Source organism: Trachurus japonicus, chromosome 12 (genome assembly GCF_045865225.1).
Source record: "Trachurus japonicus isolate A0001 chromosome 12, Traja_1.0".
NCBI lineage: Eukaryota > Metazoa > Chordata > Actinopteri > Carangiformes > Carangidae > Trachurus > Trachurus japonicus.
Genome location: NC_140918.1, coordinates 7,573,107 through 7,597,743, shown reverse-complemented (window position 1 = coordinate 7,597,743; position 24,637 = coordinate 7,573,107). Strand labels below are relative to the sequence as shown.

At 42.8% G+C, this 24,637-nt stretch overlaps 1 protein-coding gene across 1 annotated transcript; it reads right to left on the bottom strand.

The window, feature by feature from the left end:
- Window positions 1-748: 748 nt before the first annotated feature.
- On the bottom strand, window positions 749-23,219 carry tnfrsfa (tumor necrosis factor receptor superfamily, member a). Its single transcript, XM_085792878.1, has 10 exons — window positions 22,919-23,219; window positions 11,724-11,910; window positions 8,946-9,077; window positions 4,964-5,075; window positions 3,723-3,862; window positions 3,540-3,641; window positions 3,402-3,448; window positions 2,954-3,232; window positions 2,654-2,690; window positions 749-2,076 (listed from the first exon to the last, which is right to left on the bottom strand). The coding sequence occupies exons 1-10, from the start codon at window positions 22,949-22,951 to the stop codon at window positions 1,775-1,777; spliced, it is 1,371 nt and encodes a 456-aa protein (XP_085649004.1). The 5' UTR covers window positions 22,952-23,219; the 3' UTR covers window positions 749-1,774.
- Window positions 23,220-24,637: the final 1,418 nt, after the last annotated feature.

Below are 24,637 nucleotides of genomic sequence, written 5' to 3'. Positions count from 1 at the left end.
CATCAACCTCACTGTGTTCACGTTGGTTTGTTAATAATAGTGCTGCATAGAAACTACATTATGCACATCGTGAGGCCTCTGGACATTTGTATGTATGTACAATTTTAAGGGGAAATAAAATCTGAGTTTCTGTTTTATAATCCAGAAAAGATTTCCTTCATCTCGTCTATCTAACACAAAACAATGCGTACCTGCACCTCAAAGTCACCTCAACCCCCCTCTGTGTGTACAGAAGCACAACTACGGGGTCATTCGGTGACTAAAAACATTTTTCAAAGACTGATGTCACTCCAGCTTCAATTTGGCACATTCAGCTCTCAGCATCAAGAGAAAAAAAATGAAATAAAATAAAATAAAATAAAAAATTCTTGGACACTGTGATGAATGTCGCCTAAATGGAAACTCATTTGTGGAAAGAAATGGCACATGTAACGTTGACAAATTGACAGTGTGGCTCTGAACGCAGCGCACCGAGCGGGAACAGAGTTCAAAAACTAAAGAAAAAAAAAAAACCCACGACGACTTCCACCCTCACCTTGAAACATTTTGCTGTCAGTCATTTTGCCCTGTAGCTAAACATCATCGCCGCCACACACACACACAGACAGACAGTGTGCTTGTTCTCCAGGGTCGCTTCTGGCAATGATATAAATAATAAAAGATAATTATTATTCATTACAATAAATATATTAATAAATAAAGACGACCTTTGAAGTTTTCCAATTTACTTGAAAACATTGTGGAAACATTTTTTTTTTCATATATTTCTTTTTTACTAAACTATCAACAGTTAACAGAAAGAGCTTTGTGAAAATCCTTCTCCAATGTCAACGCATGAGTCGTAACACTGAACACACAGAACGAGACCGGACGAAAAACATCTGGATTCATTCGACTAAATCTGACGTTTTGAATGTCTAAAAAGAAAAAAAAAGTAAAATGTAGATTTTTCAAAATGGCATTGAAGAGGTAAAGTTTATGATTAGTAACATTAACTGTTGCCATAACAATATTTTCATTTCATTAGTCGACAAAATGCTCGTGGACTGTTACATACGGTTTCGGAGAAGCCGAGGTCTAAATAACAAAAAACAAAAAACAAAAAAAAACATAGCATGACTGTAGTTTTAAAAATCCTACATGTGCCAGAGGTCAGTGCATCAAAGAGGCACAGTATCGGTGACATAGCTAATGCCACTCCTACAAACCAGTGTATATCCTCGTCTCCAGGCGACAGTGCACCGCGCTCTGATTGGACAACCAGATGCGCGACACTCGCCCCCCCGGAGACGTCGAAGCTTTCAGTATTTGGCTGCTTCTCGCTTCATTCGAGGCTGAAACATTGCAGCGTTTTCAGGCCGGTGGACGTCGGCGCCTTCATGTTTCTCCTGCTCTTTTTTTTTCTTCTTTTTTAATCTTTAAAAAACAAAAAAACACATTTTCACGGCCGTCTTTGGCGGAGTCGCTGTTGAATCTGACCACATAACCTCTCCTTCTCGTCTTCATGTTGTTTACTACACCTCAGTATTTGGACAGACAGTCAACATCCTCAAAGCGCTGATCAATACGACTTGACCTTCCCCTTTTTCGTGTTTTTCTTCTTTAAAACTACTGGCTTTTTTATTTTTTTTTTAAAACATGGCCACAAAGGGTCGGCCACAAAGAGGTAAGCCTGTTCGTGAGACGCAGCGTCCACTCATGTGCTTTTTAAGTTTTTTTTTTCTTCTCGTGCTGCGTTTACTTCACTCGACGCCCCTTGTTCCTTTCTCGGCGTTCAGGGCGTGTCCGCGTGCTTGTAGTAGCCTCTCTGCAGAGCTAAGGAGGCGATGCTCTCGGCCGAGCGCCGCTGGTCCATACTGAGCAAAGCGTCCAACAGGTCGTTGATGTCGGCTTTTAGTCCCTGCCTCTGCATCCAGTTCTTCAGCAGTTCATAAACTTTGTCACCGGGGGTGCCGTTGTCCGCGATCCGGATGTGGTTGTCGCTGACTCCAATCAGCCTGAAGAACTTGTTGTGGATCCGCACGTCCAGGTACTCGTCGAACAAATCAAAGCTCTTCTTCAGGGATTTCTCAGACCCTTTAAAAAAAAAAGATAAATAAACACTTTTAGCTGCCTGCACTGTGAAATAGATAATAAATGTTCACATTGAGTGATGAATGATGAGCTGAAGCCTCAAAAAACCTCACGTGGAAACAGTATTCGTATTGTTTCTATGACTTTAGGAACATTCAGTACTGTACATGTCGGTGCATTTTCCCGCAGGGGATGTGCACATAGAAAATTTTAACAGAGGCTCAAACAAATCTTGTTGAGCCACGTCTTTTTTAATTTAGCATGAGAAAAACAGACGGCGTGCTCCAAACCCCCGAAGGATCGGCTACGGCCTGACCGTCATGAGATTATTAATCTATCAGGCAGCTAATGTGAGATCTTGAGGAGATAATGTTTATCTGACTTCCCTGTGGACTGACATGAACTACAGTAAACTGTGTGGTTTTCTGTGCACAGCTGGATGCCTTTTAGGGAAAATCGAATGGCATTAAAGAAAAAAAATGAGTAAGAAATGTTTCTCTGGAGTAGAAAACCCCTCTCTCTCTCTGTCCTCCTCCTCCCCCTCCTCCTCCTCCTCCTCCTCCCACGGCAGGAATCTCACCTAGTAGCGGCATCAGTCGATGTCGCAGAGGATCATCCTGCAACATGAGACAAAACACAAATGTAAATTATGTGTGATAATGTGATCAAATCGCCTTATTGTTTACAACTACTTCCGGGTAGAAAACCAGCATGAGAACAATAGCAGAGCCAGTTTATGACTTCTCCTCAATATTAGAAATTCTCTGACAATATTGACAGACGAGAGTTTTGCTACAATAAGGAGATTCAGTCTATAATGTGTGAATTAAATAACAGAAAATGATCCTTCTGGTGCTTCCTATTATCATGGCCTTCTCACCACGTCTGCGGGCGGCAGTCTGAAGGCGCTGGGGCTCTGGTGTGGGGTGTTTCCAGAGGAGGCGGCGGTGGGCAGGGCCGACAGGCTGGTCTGAGACGAGCTGGTGGTGTTGGGCAAACTGTCCCCCAGTCCTCGGTCCTCGTCCTCCAGCGGCGGCGACTTGGTGATCCCGGCCTGGGTCTCCTGCAGCAGCGGCCGTGACTCCGGGCGGGTCTCCTCCCCCTCTAGACCGGCGTTCTGATTGTTCTGCCTCTCCTCCGCCGTGGCCCCGCTCTCATCCTGCACACAACAAAGAGACATGAAAGACGATTGGAAAACATTGACGCATCATCCCACGGATTATCCACAGTCATTATGACGGGTGGCTCGCAACAGCAAACAATTATAAACCCTTTATATAATAAAGAGAAAAAAAACCCAGTAAACACAGAAGAAAACAATAACTTACAATAGGAATCTTCACTATTTCACTGGAGTCAGAGTGGCTCTTGAAACCTGTTTGAAGGCAGAGAAACAGCATTAAAAACAAAGCGTTGATAAGAAAAACTGCATCACAGAGTAACAACACATGATGTCAACAACATACATGGTATTTCACATGAACGCTGCTTGAACAGGAACCACCACACAGCCACTCCAATGACAACGGCGACGAGTATGACGACCAGGAAAATGCAAATAGGAATAGCTGAAAAAAAAAAAAAAAAGAGATTAATCATTTTGAAATGAAGACAGAACAATCAGAGCAGCGAGTTTTGCATGAATTTACCAATGTCCACTGAGGAGGGGGCAGGGGTCGGTGTCGGGGGAATGGCCGGAGAGGATTCAGTCGGGGACGTCTCCCGTTTTCGACACACGGTGTTAGAGAAGGGTGTGCACTTCCTCACCTCCTCCTCCCCCGATTTACACCTGCAATTTTGTAGAAAAATAAACAAAATAATTAATATCAAGTTTTATTAAAGGGATAGTTCAACATTTTGGCAAATTGGCCCATTGCCATAATCCCTATAGTCGGTATAGATTTGTTACCTTTAATTGTCAGTGCATTAATTTTTAGAACGGTGGAGCAGAGCCGTGAGCTGCTCAGAGCTATGCTACAGAGGCTCATGGGATTTCTTGGTTTCCCCCATCAAACTCATCAAATACACAATCCAACAACTCCAAAACGCTCTCGTGGACAAGCTGTGAGTTGCTTTCGAGGCAAATTCATGCAAAGCTGCTGTTGCGCGTTCCCGTTGGGGCAGTTTTTCAGCAAGCAGTCTCTGCATTTGCCTCGAAAGCAACTCTGTCTCGTAATGTTTCGTTATTATCTCATAGCGTGGTGAATGTGCAGGTCACAACTTGTCCACCAGAGAGTTTTGGAGTTGTTGGATTGTGTATTTGATGAGTTTGATGAGGGAAACCAAGAAATCCCAGTAGTGTAGTTCTGAGCAGCTTGCGGCTCTGCTCCGCCGTTCTAAAAACAGCTTGCACCGACAATTAAAGGTAATGAACCTACTCCTAAAACTATAGGGATTATGGCAATGGGCCAATTTGCCAAAATGTTGAACTACCCCTTTAACACATAGAAAAAAGCACAGCATAAAATTCAGTCTGTGTCTGTTTTACATTTATAAGTTAAACACTGTTTGATTCATGTTAGACAGTTAAATACAAAAAAAGAGACCCGAACCTCAACGTCTTCTTTCTTATCAAAACCTGCTGCCTACATTCCCCACAATGCAACTCAACTGCGTAGCAGCTAACGTGGCCTTGTAGCCTGAGGTCGGGCTGAGGAGCAGGATCAGGCTACAGAGGTGTGGTCAGCTCCATCTATCAGTTATCAGACCTGTGAAGCCTCAGTCTTATTCATCTTTCCTCCCCACACGACTTCTCCCTGAGCCCTGTAAACACACTTTGATGTGTAAAACTGCCCCCCTACCCCTCAATCTCCCTTTTAAGATAGAAACCCGGTGACACTGTGAGGGTCAGTGGTACAAAGTTTTAAATAAAGACGTCAGTCAGACTCACCTGGCACAACGTTTGCAGACTTCGCAGGCCTGGTCGGGCACACAGAAGGTTCCCGGTCTGCACTCGCACTTGGTGTCTGTGGTGGTGGTGCAGGGCGCAGTTACAGTCTCATCTGTGAATAGTTGGACGGAGATAAAAGAGCAGACACATCATGAATAAATATCACAACCAATAAGCTCCGAAGGACATCAAATCAAATCAGACTGAGTCGATGGACACGGAGATAAACAGTAAACCAATCTACTCCGACATCAAATACGCAGACAGATACGATAAAACGATCTTTTTTAGCAGCTCAATACGCAGACAGTCAGACGGCAGCGCTGCACTTGAAGGACCTATGAGATGGTATGCGCTGAATTATAACATTAAAGCCACTGAGATAAAGCAGGCGCACTGGCACACAGCCCGTTTTTGTTTTTTTTTCAACCACAGCATCCCGGGCCCCTGGATTTCTTAAAATGTAAAGCAGTGGTGGCTCCTGTACATCTGTGCAGCTGTGTGCAGCGGTGTGACTCCTGTGCAACTTCCTCTAAGTTTGTGAAGCGAGTTCAGAGTTTAATAAGTAGACTCACATTAAACCTGTGACCAGTGGCGTGTGTTAAATGAGAGGGAACATGGTGGACTTCTCAGACAATTTGAAGAGCGTTGGCAATTATGAGGAAATCTTTTTACCAAACAAAAAAAAAAAAAAACGAAGATAATTGAGTTTCCAATTTTGTCTTCTCATTAAATACATTTCGCCTGGATTTAACAGGATAATGAGGGATGGAGCGGCACGGTGCGGTTATTAAACTGAGACCTGAAAGGCAAAAGGCCCGGCCCTTTATGATACAATCAGAATTAATAATAAAGCAGCGGTACACCTCCACAGGACGAACTTTCACACATGTCTATTGTCCGTACTCGCCAATTAAAGCGAAATTGCGGCGTCGGGTTGGTTTGGTAGCAAAGTGTGAGCGCTCTCTCACTATCTTCTAATCATCCACATTAATACCCTCTTCTGTATTCACACAATTCAGCTCATTTCAGTAAGTTACAAAGTTTTTAAACTCTTTTTTTTTTTTTTTTTTTTTACAGTTACATTTTCTGGTGCAAATTGATGAGTGAATTCACCTAAATGAGGACTTTTTCCAGAGGTGACAATTACAACTTCAGCGAAGCTACAGAGTTCACAGCGAGTGAAACACTTTTTATTAGAGTCTTCAGGAAGCTGTGGAGAAAGTGTTGGAGCGTGTTGCTAATGAACTGCAGTGATCTGATCTGTGGGTTTATAATGGGGAATATAACACTAAACTTTAAGGATTAAAAAAAAAAACTAGAGTAAAGACTGGAGTGTTTTCTCTCCACACTGAATGCCTTGTGTCTGCTGCCCTGCCGTTAATCATTAGTGACCATGGATGTAATGAAACCTAATGCAGTTCAGTAGATCAGGCCTGTAGATATCACTGCTGCCACTTGTGTCTATGCGATGCAGGACTAGATATACGGAGCGAGAACTTGCTACCAACATTTTCCATTCACGGATTTTAAATCATTTATTTCATATGGGTAAAACCTTATTTCACTCCCTCTCTTACAAACTGACCACTGGGAACACTGGGAGGAACCACATCACATCTGTACAAGTTTTTAATGTCCTTGTCAATCTAGAATGTGTTATGTTATGTGATATTATGTATTTATGAATTTAAGAAGCCCCCACCCACACAGAAGCAGTTTAGATGCTGATTGTGTCAAGTTATTGGACCAGTGGGTTTGGTTATTATCATTTTTATGACTTGTAATAATCAAATCTTTTCCAATATGAAGCACTTTCTCCCCCCAAGGGTTGATTAGTTCATTTGTAAAAGACTGGGCGTAAACACTCATGGGAAACTTCCACAACCAATAACAACTGATTATCTGAGAAAATGTGTCAGATTTAATATATTCTAAATGCTTCGTGGTTTGAATTTTGACGTTTCTCACAATGAAACTATTGAGATATAAAAATGCTCCTTGCGAGAGAAAAAAAAGGTTTGAGAGGCAAGTTGTGATAATGGCTATAGACAAAAACGGACATTGTTCGATTTCAACAGGCTGATGACATTGTGTGGCTTAATTATTTATTAATAATTTAATTAATTTGTTTGACATTTACTTAATTCGATCGAGCTACACTTTTTTCTTTCTTTTTTACACTGACCAGTCGCCATGTTGGCTCAGCTACTGCTACTGAAAATGATTATTTTCTGTTTTGTTACATACTTAGGCTCAGCGCTAAGACAGAAGCAGAAGAGAGCAACAAAGCCTCCGACAGGACGGGAGTCAGAGTAAACCCAACAAACTAAACAAAACAAAACGAAACAAAAAAAAAAAAACATTAAGATCTGGCATCAAGTCAACGCTCAGCTGCCAGAGAGGCAGCTGGTGTTTGAAGAACGCACTATAATCGACTGATTCTGTTATTTCATTAAATTGGCAGGTGCTTTGTATGAGTCTGAATGCTGGGGAGGGGGCGGGCAGGGTGGGGCCTGTTCAGTTTAAACTGAATATGAGCAGCTTTTTTTCTCTCTCCGCACTTCCTGTCTGGTCAACGAAAAACGATGCAGCTCGTTTCATCTCAATTAAATGAAAACCAACGTGAGGCTTTTCTATAGAGACGATAAACTCAACTGAAGCTCCATGTGACTCCATGGAGGATTCATCCAATCAACAACTGACCTTCAGTAACTTTTGAAACATCTTCAAGTGGTAAATAAGTTTAAAAACTAGAGCAGGGAAGACAAAGGTCGATGTTAAAACCCACGACCAGGGAGCACAAAACACATCCTATGTAACATTAGTCTCTTTTCTGTGGCTCCAGCCTTTCACCGGACACAAAGACGCCCAGTGTGGGAGACAATGGGACACAGCCACACCCAGTTCACCCAGGTAGGGACAGACACACAAGCAAATCTCCAGAGACAAGGTAACATGCTCACATTCAGCGCTGCGCCAGACAAAAACAACAAAGACACGCCCCGCGACTCCGTGTAACATCATAAGATCACATTTTCAGCGTGAGCGTATGTGAAAGGCGACGGGGGTGGGGAGACAAAAAGGTTTTCTACTGCTTCTTCTTTCCCAAACAATATATCTTTGACAAACTGGATTAGAGAAGACCCCCCCTACCCCCCCTCCCCTCCCCCCGCCAACTTTTATGTAACTGTTTTTAAAAAGCCAATGGATTGAATTAAAGGGCAATTCAGTTGGGTTTTGTTTTCTTTAAACCACCTGGGAGTTATTTTTCAGCATTCACACTTGACAAAGCTGCTTCGACCTGACACGCTAAACGCATTGTAGCTGTAGATTTACAGCTAGATAGACACCCCCACCCACTCCATTATGATAAACATGTGTGTGTTCATTTTTTTTTAAATGTGAATATTTTCAGGTTTCCTCTGTGGTCTGTGATGGTAAAGTGAGTATTTTTGAGTTTTGGACTGTTAATCGGACAAATAGCATTAATTACTTTCATGGCTGAATTAAAATCTTATCTTCTATCATTCAAAAAAACACCTTTTTGTGGAAAAAACCTAATCTACTGACACAAACAGAGACCACAAGTCTATTTTCTTTCATTATTCACCTGATGAGATTTCATTTTGCCCTGTTTTGTTTTGTTTTGTTCTGTTCTTTTTAGTTTTAATGTGTTTTTAAATATTGTTTGTTTTAGTTACTGTTTGATTTATTGAGTGTGGAGCCCTGGTAACCGCTGTGTGTTGGCTAATGTGGGAATCCAAATAAAGGAATAAAACGAGACATCAGAGAATGTCTTGGCTTCTGAAAACAAGTAAGAATCAATAAACATGCAAATGAGAGTTCATAAATAAAAATGCATCATCTGATCCGTGTTGTTGATGTTATATCAAATAAAGAGCCAAAAACATTCAAGTGATATAATGAAAAAACACAGTGTTATTAAAAACACACATCCAGATGTGCAGAGGCTGGTTACCTAAGCGACAGTGGGTGCAGGGCAGACAGCGGTTCATGCCGTTGGAGTGCTCTGTGTAGGTCTGTCCGTGCTCACAGGGAAGACAGGTGCCCTGCTCCTCCTCTCTCTCACAGGCTTTCTGCACATAGGTTCCTGCAGGTACGACATAACAGCAACAATCAGACAACAAGTGGTCAAAAGATAAACATATAAACCCATTTATGCAGCTAATTTAAGCTCTTGTGGATCTTTGACGTCATTAATGTGATGTGCTTCCTGCTCAAACAGGATGTCGGGGCAGGACATACCACAGCGAGCGAGTGAGCAAAGGGATCGGACCATGTTAACGGCCTCTGAGCTGTGAACCAATGGGACGTGAGTCGAGGGGAGAGACGGAGAGAGAAGGAGGCCGTTTGATTTGATATAAAAGTGTAAAGGGGTGGGAGCGTGAGGTTTTTCTTCGCTTGCACATGATTCACCGTTTTACACGAGATGACAGGTTTCCAGGAAGTTCAAGTCCACATTTCATGGGGAGACCAGAGAAGGAAGGAGAGAGAGAGAGAGAGAGGAGGTGGGAGGAAGGACGGGGGAGGGTGGGTGGGGTGTGGGGGGTTTCGACATGAACCGATTCACTCAACAACACAGTTACGTGACCTCCTTCACTGGTCGGCTGTCATGCATTGAATTTTTTCTCCTCGGTTCACGCATGCCTTGAATAAAACCAGTTGACTCTCATGTGTTTTCAGGATTTATCCGATGCACAAATGGAAAAAAGGCAAGAGCGGAGAATGGGAAAAATGCAGGAGACGGCAAAGACATCTGTGGCCTAAAACCCCCGATGAATATTCAGTGGAGTGGAGCGGAGTGCCGGTGCTGTGGTCGGGTCTGTTGGTTCAGGCCTAATACAGTTTGTTTTAGCTTTAGTTTAAAAGTGTGGCTCTAAATGATTTTCAATATGCAGCCGAGCAAACAAACATTATGCCTGGTTCAAAAAAAAAAAAGTTCATGCTGACAAAAAGAAGCAAAAAGCAAACATTTCACTCCAATAAGTGGTCACAGTGGTTTTTTTAAAAACATGTGGTGAAAACTGACCAAATGGCAAGAATGCAAGAAAACAGGATCATAAAAATGGGAAAAGCATAAATTCCAAGATATTTCTCTGTAACCCAGTATCACAAGCACACAGCGTGCTCCGGTTTATCTCTTAATATCTAATCATTATTGCCCATGAATGGGTTTCTACTCTCTCTCTCTCTCTCTCTCTCTCTCTGTGTCTCTGTGGATGCTAATGATTTTCTAAAAGTCTGGAAATTAAGCTTTTTAGACGCAAGAAATCAAGTTGATTAGCGAAAGCCGACAGGTATGAAGCCACACATACACAAAACCATGTGATTAAACAAACCTCCAGGTTTTAAATTCATTTAAATTTAATGTTCATGTGCACATAATTTGATAAAGGGTGCATGTGTTTTAGAAATCAAACACGACTTAATAACGTCGGGAATTTACTGGTGCTGCATGCGAATGTGAAAGAGACTCTGAGGTTTTATTTAAAAGGAAAAAAAACAGAATTACAAAACCTGAGTTGATTAAATATAAAAAAAATAAGGATTTCTTAGAATTCAGAATGGTAAATGAAATAATTCAATCAGTGTGCAGTAATTGCATTTTGGCTAAATAAGTTCAGAGTTAGAGAAAGAGAAAGAAAAAAGCTGGTATCAGCCGCACTAAATTCTTGACAGAATAATAAATTTAAAAAGGTTGGTAATTTTTATTACTCAGGAATTGAAAATAACCCTTTTGCTTCATAGTCCTTCACTGAGTGTCAGTCACTCTGACCTGCCGGGACGGAGCAGCTTTACCTCCTGTTGCTGGCCACCACACATTCTTTCCAGACTCGGCAGAGAGAGGATATTTGCAAAACTCGTTTAGGACGCAGTTCAGGTTTGACATTTGACTGGACTGCTTTTTTCCCCCCAGACAGAAAAAACACCATTGTAGCGATTGCATCTAGCTTGTGCTCACTTCCTTCTTTTATTGTGGAGGACATGGATCAATAATTTAAGATGCAGGAATTAATTGCAATTAGTTGACTGTTGCAACTGGAGCTGTTTAGCTACTGTATATTCTACTTAAAGCTGCCATATCGTATAGCGTGAGACTTCAGTGTCTTTTTTATTATTATAAAGCACATCTAGGGTTAATGTTAATAATAGGAAAGTATAAAAGCGTGTAATCCCCAGAAAAATGTATGGAGTCAGAAACTTTTAAAAAGAGCCATTGGGAATCAGAAAGGATCAACAGAGCCAGAAGCTGAGCCTTGAGAAAGAGCTGTTGGGACTTATGTAACTTTGTGATGTCACAACAAGGCCCTGTTTATCTAGCCTCACTATTTGGCTATGCAGGATTTGGTTTTTCTGGGTGTTTATCTGCAATCTGCAATATACTTTTATTCAGTCTAAGAATAAGCCAGCCAATCAGAGAAGATCCACGTCAACAGAGAAGTTACATGGCCTTAAGAAAGAGCGGTTGGGACTTCTGTAACTTTGTGATGTCACAACAAAGCCCGGTTCACCTTCCAGGATTTGGTTTCTCCGGGTGTTTATCTGCCATCTGCTATAGTCAAAAAACAGGCCAGCCAATCTGATTGTCTGACACCGATCTGTTGCTACAAGAGCTTGAGGGCGAAGTCTGAGAGAGGAGGTGTAAAACTACACTGGTTATAAAAAGGGACAAATATATGTTTTTTATTAACATCAAGCCTGTAAATGAAGGGCGTCTCTGTGTGATCGTCCTTACCAGCGTGGCAGTTGAGGCAGCAGAGCCCCTGGTGGAGGTACTGCTGGTTCTCCAAACAGGTTCTGTGTCGTCGCAGGGTGAGGTTCCTGTGCTGCTCGTCGCCGGCCCACTGAGAGGCCGGAGGATCTGCCGCGTGACACACGAGCCCCGCGAGGAGCGCCGCCGCCACCAACACCAACACCTGAACCTGAACAAAAGAGAAAAGACAAGAGACAAAAGCTTTGCATTATTATGTGTTTCCACAGTATGGACACACAGTATACAGACTGAGCCGCCCACTCAGACCCATTAGATGAAGGACAGTAAAGAGGAGAGTCTATCTTCATAGGAAACCTTGTGTGAGCAATCTACGACTTAATTTGAACCATCTGATCTGAACATCTGCCGTGGGAAAGCAATTAAGGGAGCCATGCAGCTGGTCACAACTAGAGGCAACACAATCCTGTGCGGAGGAGCAGGATGCAGAGTTATACACTCGCAACATGCAGCGCACCAGGCAACCAAACTTAATTACTCCATGATCTGGTTTTCTTATGAGGAAAAAAAAAAAAAAGAAGAAGAGGAGTCTCTGTTTCCTCTATTGTGGGCCATGGATTCGATAAAGGTATCCGAGCTGCCCTCAGCACGGTGTCCGTATCAGATGTGAATCCAGAAATCCATTCATGTGCCGGGATAATAACCGGCCTCTGTATAGGTGGGGAGCCGAGAAGAATATAGCCGAACACTTTAGTGTGGCCCCCAGGCGCTGGTGTTTATTCACACGCTTTTCACCATGTCAATGTGAGAAGGCCCCATTCATTGGCAAACAACACACTTTAGTGCCTCTACTTCAAATGACCCACATTCTTAAACCCCGGCTCTTTGAATGGCTCGACATGCGACACCGGCACGAAGCGCCTCAAACGCAACGCGACACCTCCTGGGTAAATGAGAGGCCTAGATTTGGAGGTTTTTTTTTTGTCTCTCTGCCTCCACACCTTCCCACCTTCCCACCTCCACCCACAACCTTTACTTACTGGACCAACAGACGAAGAGAAAGGAACAGGTTAGGGTGGAGCAGGGCCAGGTCGAGAGGGAGAAAGAGAAAGAGGAGGAGGAGGAGGAGGAAGAGGAGGAGGAGGGTCGATCAAAAGTGAGAAACTGTAGACAGGGAGTCGAGGATGGGACGATCTGGGGGGAATAGTCAAAAAAGACAAGTGTGGGAGAATGAGTGGAAGAAAGGCTGCAGAGGTAGAGAAAAAAGAGGGACAGGCTGGAGCTGAGGCCGACTCCTGACGCTATAGACTCGGCTCTCTGGAGAGACGCCATGCCTTGTTACTCAGAAGAACTTTCCCCTCTCTCTCCCTCTCTCCCTCTCTTTCTTTCTCTCCCTCTGCCTTTTCCCTTCTTCCTCTCGCTCTGCTCACGTCAGACTTTCCAAAGACGCTAAGAGGCAGACGTGGAGGGGCAGACGGCCGGCAGAGCAGTCACAATCACACCATTTAGATCTATCCAAACATTCTGGGGAGGCAGAGGAGAGAGGGAAAGGGGGAGGGAGATAAAATGAGAGAGAGAGAGAAAGAGAGAGAGAAGAGGGGGGGGAGCAACAGCTTGCATGAGTGCAAGGGTGAGTCTTTAGACTTGAATACACTATGTGTATGACTGCAGGGTGGACGGGGAGAGGGGGGGCAGAGACATGGAAGTAAGCAGAAGAAGAAGGAAGGCCGTGTGAAAAGGCAAGAGAGAAAAATGTGAGTGTGAGCACACGTGCACGACGGAGCAGTGGAAAAGGAAAGATGGGAAAAAAGACAAGTGGGAAAGAATGAGCAGCACTCAAGGTAACGCTACACTTCTGCAGGCAGCGCAGAGAGAAGAAGGGGGAATGTGAAATATCAATCAATAATACCCACCCCCTACCAAAAAAAAAAAAAAAAGCAATGTAATAAATCACGACTGCCAATAAGAAGGCAGAGCAGAGCTGGTGTGTGTCTGTGTGACAGTGGAGATGCATAGAGAGCATAGAGATTACATCACTTCCAGTCTTTGTTCAGTTTCAGGGCCGGTTATTCAAAACATTCCCAGGTGCACTCGGCCTCGGCAGCAGCAGCAGCAGCAGCAGCAGCAGCAGCAGCAGCAGCAGCAGCAGCAGCAGCAGCAGTAGTAACTAACCTGCTGGAGATTAATCCACAGAAGATCTCATCTCATTTCATTAAAAAAAAGCTGCCTGCTACTATTCACACCATGATACTCTGAGCAAAAAAGTAGTTTATTAAAGTGTACTAGTATACTCATTTTATTATACTAAAACTGAGGCAGTATACTTGGAAGTGTAATTTTGTAAACTTAAAATTACCTTATAAAATATAGTTTAATAAACTAAAAGGTGGACTAGAAGTATATACTTAGTACACTAGGAGTATATAGATGAGTGTACTTGTTGTATACTTGAAAGTGTACTTTTGTAAACTTAAAAGTACCTATAAAGTATACTTTTATAAATTTAAAATGTTCCAATTTAGTCTGAAGAAGTATTAAATTAGTATACTTTCTAGTACGCTACAAGTACATGGTCCATAGTATACTTGCTATACTTATACTCAAGCATACTTAATAAAATGAACTTCAAATATACTACTTTTTGCTAAGGGGTATCTGCAGATTATGCAAGAAGACAGTGAAATACGTCCAAGATGACGTCTTCATGTCATGTTTTTTTCCAACCAACAGCCCAAAAACAACACTGAAGATCTTCAGTACAGCACAGTGAATCCTCACACTGATGATTCATCTCCCTACTGTAGTTTTCTCTTGATCAGCTGCAAAAAGAGAATAGAAGAGAAGAAAAAGTGCTACTGCAGCTGAGATGTTTTGTGCACGACCACTTTTCCAACAAATCCAGCTTTTTATTTAGTCATTAACACAGTCTGGAGGGAATCCCGCCTTTTCTCTCCAACGTGGCCTTTCCTGCACCCGGGAGGGGAAGAAAACAAGCAAAGCCAACGACATGTGTTCACACTAATATCCTGAGGGCTGCTAAACGGCATAGGCACAAATGTAAGTGTGTATATAAACGCTATGGGCAGCCGCAATGTGGCTTAAGTTTTACCTCCATAACCAAGCAAGGAGGCAGAAAAAAAAGCGGAGAAACCGTAACCTCAGTGCAGAGAGAGCCCTCCAAACCCACAATCCCTGGAAGCTCTCCAACCTCACTGGCTGGAGTGGCTCAGTCCACTTCACAGTCTCCTCTATCCTCTGTACAATGAGTGGGCCGGGCTGCAGACGATCTGGGGCGAAACACTGTCCTATTGTCGTTCCTTCAAGCCTGTATCTGTATGTATGTGTGTGTGACAGGTTAGTGGACCGCTTGTGTGGATGCAAGTTAAACTAATAAAAAGTAACAATAAAATAATGAGACCTTCTGTTTATGTGACAACAGTAGCTTCGCTCCGCTTCCTCTAAAACACCCCGGGTTCTTCCAAATGGCCTTGGCACAGACCCTTCACATGCCATGTACACTGAGAATGCATTTGTGACTAAATGACAGGACATCCTTTCAGTTGACCCAGGTTATCAATGGGCCATTTAAGAGGAGGGGCAGGGGGGGCTGTGATCACTGCAACATCCCTGAGGGAGTTACAGTGAGCTCCATTATATAAAAAAAAGGAGAGAAAGAGAGGGAAAGAGAGAGACAGGGGCAGGAACTGAAAAACAGAAACACACACGAACAAATCAACCGAGGGAGATTCTTCATTTCATATCGGACAGATGATTTCAATCATAGCCAACTGATAAGCACAGACATGATGCACCTCATTACGCTCCTGGATCCGGAGCCGCTCGGACCTGACTCCCTGTGTCATGCTTTCCCTATTAGCTTTTCTCCCTTTTTGCTTTCATCAATTGTCCGACAACATGTTTATTCGTACAATACTGTACGAGCACATTCTCCTCACACAAGATCGAGTTTAGATCTGCGTGCAGGGCCGTTGTATAGGGGAGAAAGATGATGATAATTCTAGGGGCCCAGCGGACAGTGGGGCCCACAGAAAAACCCAGTAGTCTAATCTTTGTATGACTGATTCATTCTGCATAAGACCCTGACTAATGACTCATAGTAATGCTGCATTAGCATCAAAACAAAGTAGGCTAAATAAAAAATGATAATAGTCTAAGAAAAAAAAAGTGGAAACCACTTTTGTATTCTTTCAGGGGGCCCAGAATTCCTAGCAACGGCCCTGTCTGCGTGCATAAAGGATTGTTAGATCTTCAAAATACCCAAAAAGACCAAATATCACATGACTTTTTCTCAACTTGCTCCTGCAAAAACCAAATCCAGAAACCGGAGTCTGTTACAGTTGAGTGTCTGAGTGTTATACAGTCATCTGTTGATCTGTGACTATACAACGACTAAATCAGATCATCAGATTAAAGCTGGAGGTCTCTGGGGTATGAACTAACACTGATTACTGACCGGTACTGCTTTATTTCCACGCTGCACTGAGGAATTTAGCCATTTTACCCCCTGATTATATTTAAGGACTCCAGCAGCACATGACACCGAGGGCTGAGGGAGGGAGGATGGAACAAACATGTTTTCTTGCCTCAGCTGCTGATTTTCACAGCGCGTTACAAACAAATTTTGAAATACAAAACATTTTTTTTTTTTTTACCTCAGCCCCAAATGTCAGTGAAATCAGTGACATTTGTAACTCCATCACAGTTTGTCCTCCCACAACCACAAGAGAGAAAGCCCCTCCACCTCATTACTAGAGAGGACACACTATCTACAGCCACTGGATTTGTTTTTCTTTCTACTTGACTGAACTTCTCAGACATCTGTTTATCTCTCTTTATTAATCACCGTGATGTAATCTCTCTGGTTAGAGCTGTCACAATATCATATTCTCCACACAATTATTGTGACCAAAAGCATTCATGAGAACAATATGATCGCTAAAAAAAAAATCTGACTCGGTCTATTGTGTTTTGTCTCATTTATGGTGAATAAATATGAGTGTCAACATAACTGTCCAAACAAAATCAATATTTAATCTTCTATATATCAAGATTATTGTCTCATGTGAGGCTGCACTATTATTTTCATTGTTGTCAGTTTCTGCACTGCAAAAACTCAAAATCTTACCAAGAATATTTGTCTTATTTCTAGTCAAAACAATCTCATTATACTTAAAATAAGACTCATCACATTAAAAAGTAGCTTGTTTTTAGACACGTTTTACTTCTTTAAAGCATATTTTCACTTGAAATAATCTAATAGTGGGGCAATTTTTTCTTTCTTATTACAAGCACAAAAAAAACTTGCTTTCACTGGGAGATTTTTCTACTTAATTCAACTGAAAACTTGTTTGAAACAAGTGAAAATGATCTAAAAACAAGTTAATTTTTAGGTGATGAGTCTTATTTTAAGTGGAAAGAGATCAGTTTTGACTAGAAATGAGACATTTTGACAAGAAACAAGACAAATATTCTTGGAAAGATTTTGAGTTTTTGCAGTGTGATTGATCAATAAACTGTCTTGGGTATAAAATATTAAAGTTATAAATGCTGTGTGTTATAAAATGTTTACTAAAAACCTACATTTCTCCTGTTTACTGTGATAAAACAACAGAGAAACATATTAAATCCTCACATAAATGTGCGATTATTGATCATCAAAAAAGAAGCTTCAGATTATTTCTGTGCTGATTGGATTGCTGATCACTTTATAGATTGATTGCTCTATTACGTTTAACTCAATTCTTTTCTGCCTGACTGGTCTTATTCAAAGCTAAAAATATCCCTGGGTTTGATATTTTAGTCTTCATTAACGAACCCATAGCTGCCCTGTGATCTAATTTATGTTGCTATGACGACTCAGATGCTTCTATGACCCGAAGAAACTCACATAATGAAATGAAATACGTCTTTTGGGAATAATGATAAACAGAACCCATCGGCCACTGTTTTTTTTTTCTCTCTCTAACATCGTTAGTTTATCAGTGAAAAACTAATATCCAAGTTTAGCATTGATGTTTTAATGCAATTCTAATTTAACTATCATGCCTTGGCTTATTATTCAAGATGACCTGACTTGTCCTGAGTTGAGTTTTTAAGTGGATGTGCTGCAGCTCGTGGCCGAGGGAGTAATCCAGGTTTGTGTGAGGCGACCTTGACGGCGCTCTGAGCTCTGCTCTACAGATAAACCCTGGCACTCTCTGGAGGCGGAGGTGGGTGGGTGGGTGGCTGTTTGGGTGGGATGGAGGGGTGGGAGCGACCATGCGTGACTTTCCTTGAGTGATGAATTACACTGACATTTTGCGTTAGATGACTAAGACAAGTAGGAGCTGGTGAAAGAGCATCAAACTGTAAATGCATCCCGGGTTCAGCCGAGCTCGGAGACATTCATCACCATCAGGCCCAGATGAAGACAGAGAGAGAGAGAGTGACAGACACCAGACAAGAAAGTGTTAACGTATTGTTGCACACAGAGTGATGATTACACACAATAGAGTACACAATTGCACATACAGTGTATGTGTGGGAGCGTGTGAAAAGCGGCTGCCCCCTCCTCTCAGGGAGCACAGGAAGCTCCAGACAATACAGAGGCTTCATGCAGGGTTCAGCTCCAAACTGTTCCCTCCACAGCAGCTCTGCCTCGCAGCACCAGCACCCGATTAGACCCACAACACATCCGCCAGCGGAGGGTATTTATAACTCAGGGAAGCAGCAGCTCCACGACACACACACACACACACACACACATATGAATTCTTGAGTTTCCTCAGGAGTGTGTGCTCGGCTGATTAGACGGAGTGTGACGGCGGTGTCACCAGCAGGTTAGGCCGCATTCACCTTCACAACAAGAAAACAATCTGAGATGACGACAGCTTTAATGAATTTCCTGGCAGCCGACCGCACGCCGGCGAAATGACTGACACCCCTGACTGACGTCGACGTGGACCACATGAAAGCGGACGTATTGTTGTGATGACTGAACAGAGAGCAGGGGAGGCCGTGAGATTTGTAAAAAAAAAAAAAAAAGTTCAAGAGTTGTAAAGCAGGTGCAGCAGTAGCGTGACACACACTTTCCAATATGTTTGTTTGAGAGTGTTCAGAGAGAGATAGAGAGAGGGGGGCGAGGTGGTCTCTGTGGTCGGGCCCCCAGCTCCGCTCATGTGCACATGTGACTCATACAGTGGAGGCGCGTTTGCTGAAGACGGATAAGCACAAGAGAGGACATTGAATTTGTCAACAACATTCAGCTAAATTGAATTTGTGGAGATTTGTGTGCAGGAGGGCTATTAACTTAGGGAACCTTTTCAAATTCTGATCAGGGCTTCTCTTTTCTTGCTTTTTTTTTTTTTTTTTTGCAAGAAGAAGAGGCCGAGCGGCGGCAGCGGCGACTCACAAGACAACACCAGCAGGGGAGAGAATGAAAGAAAGAATGAAAAGAGCAAGAAAAGGATGACTAATAGATTCAAGTATGTGCAGGAATCCATCACCTCGCTCTAGAGACAATCACATTAGCTCCATTAAAGCTTGTCTTTGTGTAAAAAAGGAGAAGGAGAGGGAGGGGAGGGGGGGTCGAAGCCGTGAAGAGGAGTTTATAGACTCCTCTATAAACACATCAGGGCAAAAATGTAGAATATGTGACTGGTGGAGCAGGTCAACAGGGACTTAAGTGACCATCAAGAGCTGGAATTCATGTCGGATTTATGTCTCTCTAAACAGAAGTCCACTCTCAGGACAAAGGTGGAGTTTGTTCTGAGACTCGTCGACACTTGTGTGTGTGTGACTGTGTGTGTGTGAGAGAGTTATAATCTGTTCATTTCTCCAGGAGGAGCAGGAAGTCAGAGGACAGATCTGGTGTGAACCATTTGTGCCCGTCGTCTTTCACGCTGTGTCACATGTCTGATGATCCACGGTGCCACCTTCATCAATTTCATCTGATAAATAAATATCTCCTGATCCAGAGTCTCGTGCTGCTTGATCACCTGAAGCCTGAGGAGGAGGAGGAGGAGACGTAGAGTCCCAAAAAACCCTCTGATTTTCACTTTATAATAACAAAACAAAGACCGGCTGGCGAAAACCTTCAATTTAGAAGCTGCGACTAGAAGCTTTGGGAATGAATTGATCATGGGACAAGTGATCGATTAATGATATTCTAACATTTACTATTAGGACACACTTGACCTGTGTGGATAAAAACCTACAGCAGCTACTACTAACAATTACTGTATGTGCTAATTAGGGAGGCACAATAACTATCGGTACAGATAATTATCTGCCCTATCAGCCTTTCTAACTATAAACTAAACTATTTAAATCGTTATTGACTATCAGCATCAGTTATGGGAAGCAGATAGTTATCGGTTATCCGTGGAAAAAAGGAGTTATCAGGCATCCCTTGTGCTAATTATCAATAAAGGAATGTGTTCAATATGTGAATCTAGTGAATTCACTTTGCCTGTTATGTAATACGCAAAAAAAAAGAGGTAAATCTTTACATTGCAGAAGCTGAGACCAAAGAGCATCTGGTGATTCTTCTTTTGAAATACAACTGGAACCATTAAACCATTAAACTCGAGGTCCATTAATCAAAAACTATTTCAGCTCTAATCTCGGTCCAGTCGTGAACTATAACTCCATACACAAGTTATTTCACAGCCTGCTCCTTTAAATCACCGTCTGACTGGAATTAAAGCCCCTTAAACTCAAGACGTTTAACGACCTGTGGGAGCGAAACTTCCTCAGGACCGAGAGGGATTAACCCGAGGAACAATCAGGGAGCGGAGCGAAGTGGGTTCTGTTTATCTCGGCGCAGTAAATCATCCTTTACTTATCTCAGGTGTGTGACTGAGCGCTGACTCGTCTGCGTTGGTATGCATGACGTGAGGCGGCGGCTGCACCTGAACAGGTGGCACTCCCTCAGTGAGTCAGTGGGTCCTTCAATAACCTGAGGAGTGATTCACCTTAACAACGAAGACGACGACAACAACAACAACAGAAGCAGCAGCAGCAGAACTTTGATCAACAATCAATCACCGGCAATAAAACATCACACGCTCCTTCTTTGGTATAAACACCTTGACTGACTGAGTGACAGGGAGTGTGGGTTGCACTGCGTTGCATCAGGCAGCTTCCATGCAACAACCCCCCCCCCCCTCGGGCTCACTCCACACACTTCTCACAGTTCACATGGTTGGTCGCCATGCTGAGCAGCCAGCAGCAGCTTTTTTATTTTTATTTTTTCTTTACCAGCAGCATTAGGAGCTTTACTTTACTTTACTTTGCTTTGCTTTACTTCACAGCGGCTGATTTGTTGACCGCTGCTCGGTCCCCAGTGACACGGCTTGGCCTCCACTTGTCCCAGATGTCAGTCCTTGCCCTTGTCTGTGTTGTCCACAGAGACAGAGGAGGGGTAGCGGGATAAGAGGGGGGGTGGTGGGGGGGTATTTCCTGTGTGAACCAACACCCAGACACTCAGTAAGCAAACGCAGATTAACATCTAGTGTATATTTCCATGGGCATGACAATTCTAAGAAGTAAATTGATGCCACTAATATCAGCATATCTGTGTACTCTAGACAGGAAGTTTACTGGACGGCCAGGCACGTACACTCACTCAGGCCAATTTGGAGGGGTGTGTGTGTGTGTGTGCATGTTTCTGTAAATGTGTGTTTGTTAGAGGGGAGGGAGGAGAAGGAGGAGGAGAAGGAGGAGGGGGTGAAGTTTCCTCATAGTCCCTTAGCAACAAGACCCTGCTGGCAGGGCCTCCAGAATGTACTGTGGTTTACAAAAGAGATAAACATTGACTTTGCCACCCGGAGAAGTAAAATCTGATTTCAGTAATGGAACAGTGCATGACTTAAAACGCAACATCAGACAATGCAGAAAACAAACAGCAGCAAAAAGCTCCCGGGGCACATCAGCAGATGTTACACCGATGACCCCAACCTTCACATCTTATCATCACGCTGCTGCTGGAGTGTAAACCCAGAGAAAAAAAAGGGGGCCAGATCATCAGATCCTATAGTTGTTAATGAACGGTTACAATTTTAAAGCGTCACACTGACCTTTTTTTTTTTTTTTTTACTTTTTACAGGATCCATGGTGTCAGGGTTTTTTTTTTTTTTGGTTGGTGCACACATTTGGAAAAAACAACAGACGAAGAAGGAATGAAAAGACGTCTCTGTGAGGGTTCGAGAGTGGAATAAACTGGGATGGAAAAAACTCTGTGCTGCGGCTTTAATTGACGAACTGGCAACAAGGTTGAGCTTCAGTTCAGACACAAGTTAATGCAACGCGGTGGTGGTGCACACACAGTTTGATTTAACACTGGCTGCTGCACTGGTCTGCACATGGACTCTCACACAGCACTTCACAGCAGGCCATTGGCTGCACTGCACTTATTAATAGAGCCTATAAGGGGGCCAAGCTACATCCGCTGTGACAGACCAGGAGCCATCATCATATGCTGAAATGTCTGAACAATATGACCACATGATGTCCAACACAGATGGTGGCTGTAATGTTGGAGGAGAAGAAGGAGGAGGAGGAGGAGGAAGGGGGGAGTTGAGTGAATGATACAGCACATGTACTGTACTGAACTGACCTGAGCTCAGTTTATTATAAAAGAAAGAAAAAAAAGAAAAAAGCCACAAACAGGAGCCAAGGAGCCTGAGATGAGCACAGATGAAGCCTCTACAGAAATAAACACTTTGATGAACAACAACAACAAACACAGTGTTGCTTCCTCCTGCGGGACAATGAACGGGCTTGTTTCATCTCCTCGCACAAGTTCACGGGCCTGGTCGTGATTTCTGCTCCGTGTCACAGCCGCAGCCTTTTCCCACACACACATACACACATACATACACACAAACACACACACAAGAGCCCCTAGAAAGAAGTTTATCTTGTTGGATCCTCCACCCTTATGAAACAGCGTGTATTCGCTATTAAAGTGGTCTCGTGCACCACCGACATAATCAATACTGTTACTTTATAACAAATAATAAAGTGGAGTGTGCTGCTGTAGCGCCGCGAGCGCGGCGGGACAAGAGCCAGTCTCGAGTTAGTTAACAGCATATTTAACTATTAATTAAACTTCGGCAAGTTTATATATAGTAATAATACACATTAACAAACACATACAGATCGATATATGATCGATTAGATGAATATTGATGAGGTTTTTCGCCGTGTTTACTTACAGAAGCTTTCCCGAGCAGCGGATCGAAGTTCATCTTGGGAACTTCGAGATGAGCCTCAGACTCAGTCCCCGACACTTTGTGGACTTCGCGTGTGTGAAAAAATAAAAGAAATAAAAAAGTAATAAAACCCCGCGGTTACAGCGACAAACGCAGCGGCCACGCAAATCCAGCTTCGAAAGTCTCCGTCATCCGGTTTCTTACATGAGTTCAGCTCCTCTGTCTCTCTCTCTTCTACTAAAACTTCTCTGCGCTCCTTTTTTCCTGGGAGAAGAGACGCGGACTGAAACAGTGAAGAAGAAGACTCCCCCCTCCCCTCCCCTCTCTCCCAGCACGGAACGCTCAGCGTGACGTCACGGGGCCGGCAAGCCAATCAGAACGTCCCCTGCTTGAATACTAATGAGGGCAGCATTGTCCTGTAGAAGTGGCCTGTTGCAGGCTGATTAGTTAGTTAGTAGTTGTATTTTTTGTTTTGTTTACAGCACTGCCTTTACAAAACAAGATTCTGCATATTTATTAAAAAAAAAAAATTAAAAATACAAAATAATGTGAAAAGATAAAATCAGTTCCCATTTAAACCTCACACTAAACTGCATGTAAAGTAGGTAATTCAAAACTGCCCACACATTAACATACATAATACAACTCATCCAAAATATTAAAGGGATAGTTCAGCCAAAATTCAAATTTCACTCATGTCGACTAAGGGCTGGGAGAAGTTTCAGAGTCCTCCGTGCCTTCTCTGAGTTACAGGGGGTCTCCCTGCAGCACTGCATGTCCATATGACGGTTGCGAACGGAGCTCACTTTTCTTCGTCCAAAAAGACACACCAAAAAACATCCAAATACCTCCATAGTGCTCGTGTGTAATGTCCCTCTTGTATTGGAGCCCCAACATGAGAAATTGTTCAGAAAAAAAGCTGTGAACAGGGTGTCAATGCAAATCACGCGAGATTTGGACAGACCAGGAAGAGCAGTGCTGGGAGCTTCCGCTACAAACAAGCTTAAAACATATACTTATTTCATTTTTTTCTGAACAATTTCTCATGTTGGGGCTTCAGTACAAGAGGGACATTACACACGAGCATATGGAGGTATTTGGATGTTTTTTGGTGTGTCTTTTTGGACGAGAAAAGTGAGCCCCGTTCACAACCGTCATATGGACATGCAGTGCTGCACCGAGCCCCCCTGTAACTCAGAGTAGGCACGGAGGACTCTGAAACTTCTCCCAGCCCTTAGTCGTCATGAGGGTGAGTAGATAATGAGTGAAATTTGAATTTTGGGTGAACTATCCCTTTAACACACCAGTAGTTTCCATTGCACTAACCCTCTGACCCTGTAATGTAATGCAAGTATTAATGTATCATTCACATAGGCCATTTTAGTACAGAAGAAGTACTTTTACATTGATATTTTAAATGTATTCAGCTGATGATGTGCTTAAATATAACATATGACATGTGTCATTTGTACATAATTCTTACATTATGTATATTATGTTCCTATTTTATTCCTTATTTTATTTTATTTCATTTTTTCTAACACAGTAATCATTTGTATAGTCATTATTAGCCGCTGTAGTTCACCAAGTTCACATAGTAGGCTACACACTATGGGGTAAGCCATCAGATAACCCCACACACATATTTATTTTATCTGTTCAAAATGTACAAATATGTAGATAGTCAAATATGTGGCTTTATGCAAATGTTACTTTATCTTA

Coding starts and splice junctions, on each gene's coding strand:
- tnfrsfa (XM_085792878.1), bottom strand. CDS start 22,951: ATGAACTTCGATCCGCTGCTCGGGAAAGCTTCT. Junction 3,642..3,722: donor CCCCTCCTCAGTGGACATTG/GTAAATTCATGC, acceptor TTTTTTTTTCAG/CTATTCCTATTTGCATTTTC. Junction 3,449..3,539: donor GCGTTCATGTGAAATACCAT/GTATGTTGTTGA, acceptor GCCTTCAAACAG/GTTTCAAGAGCCACTCTGAC.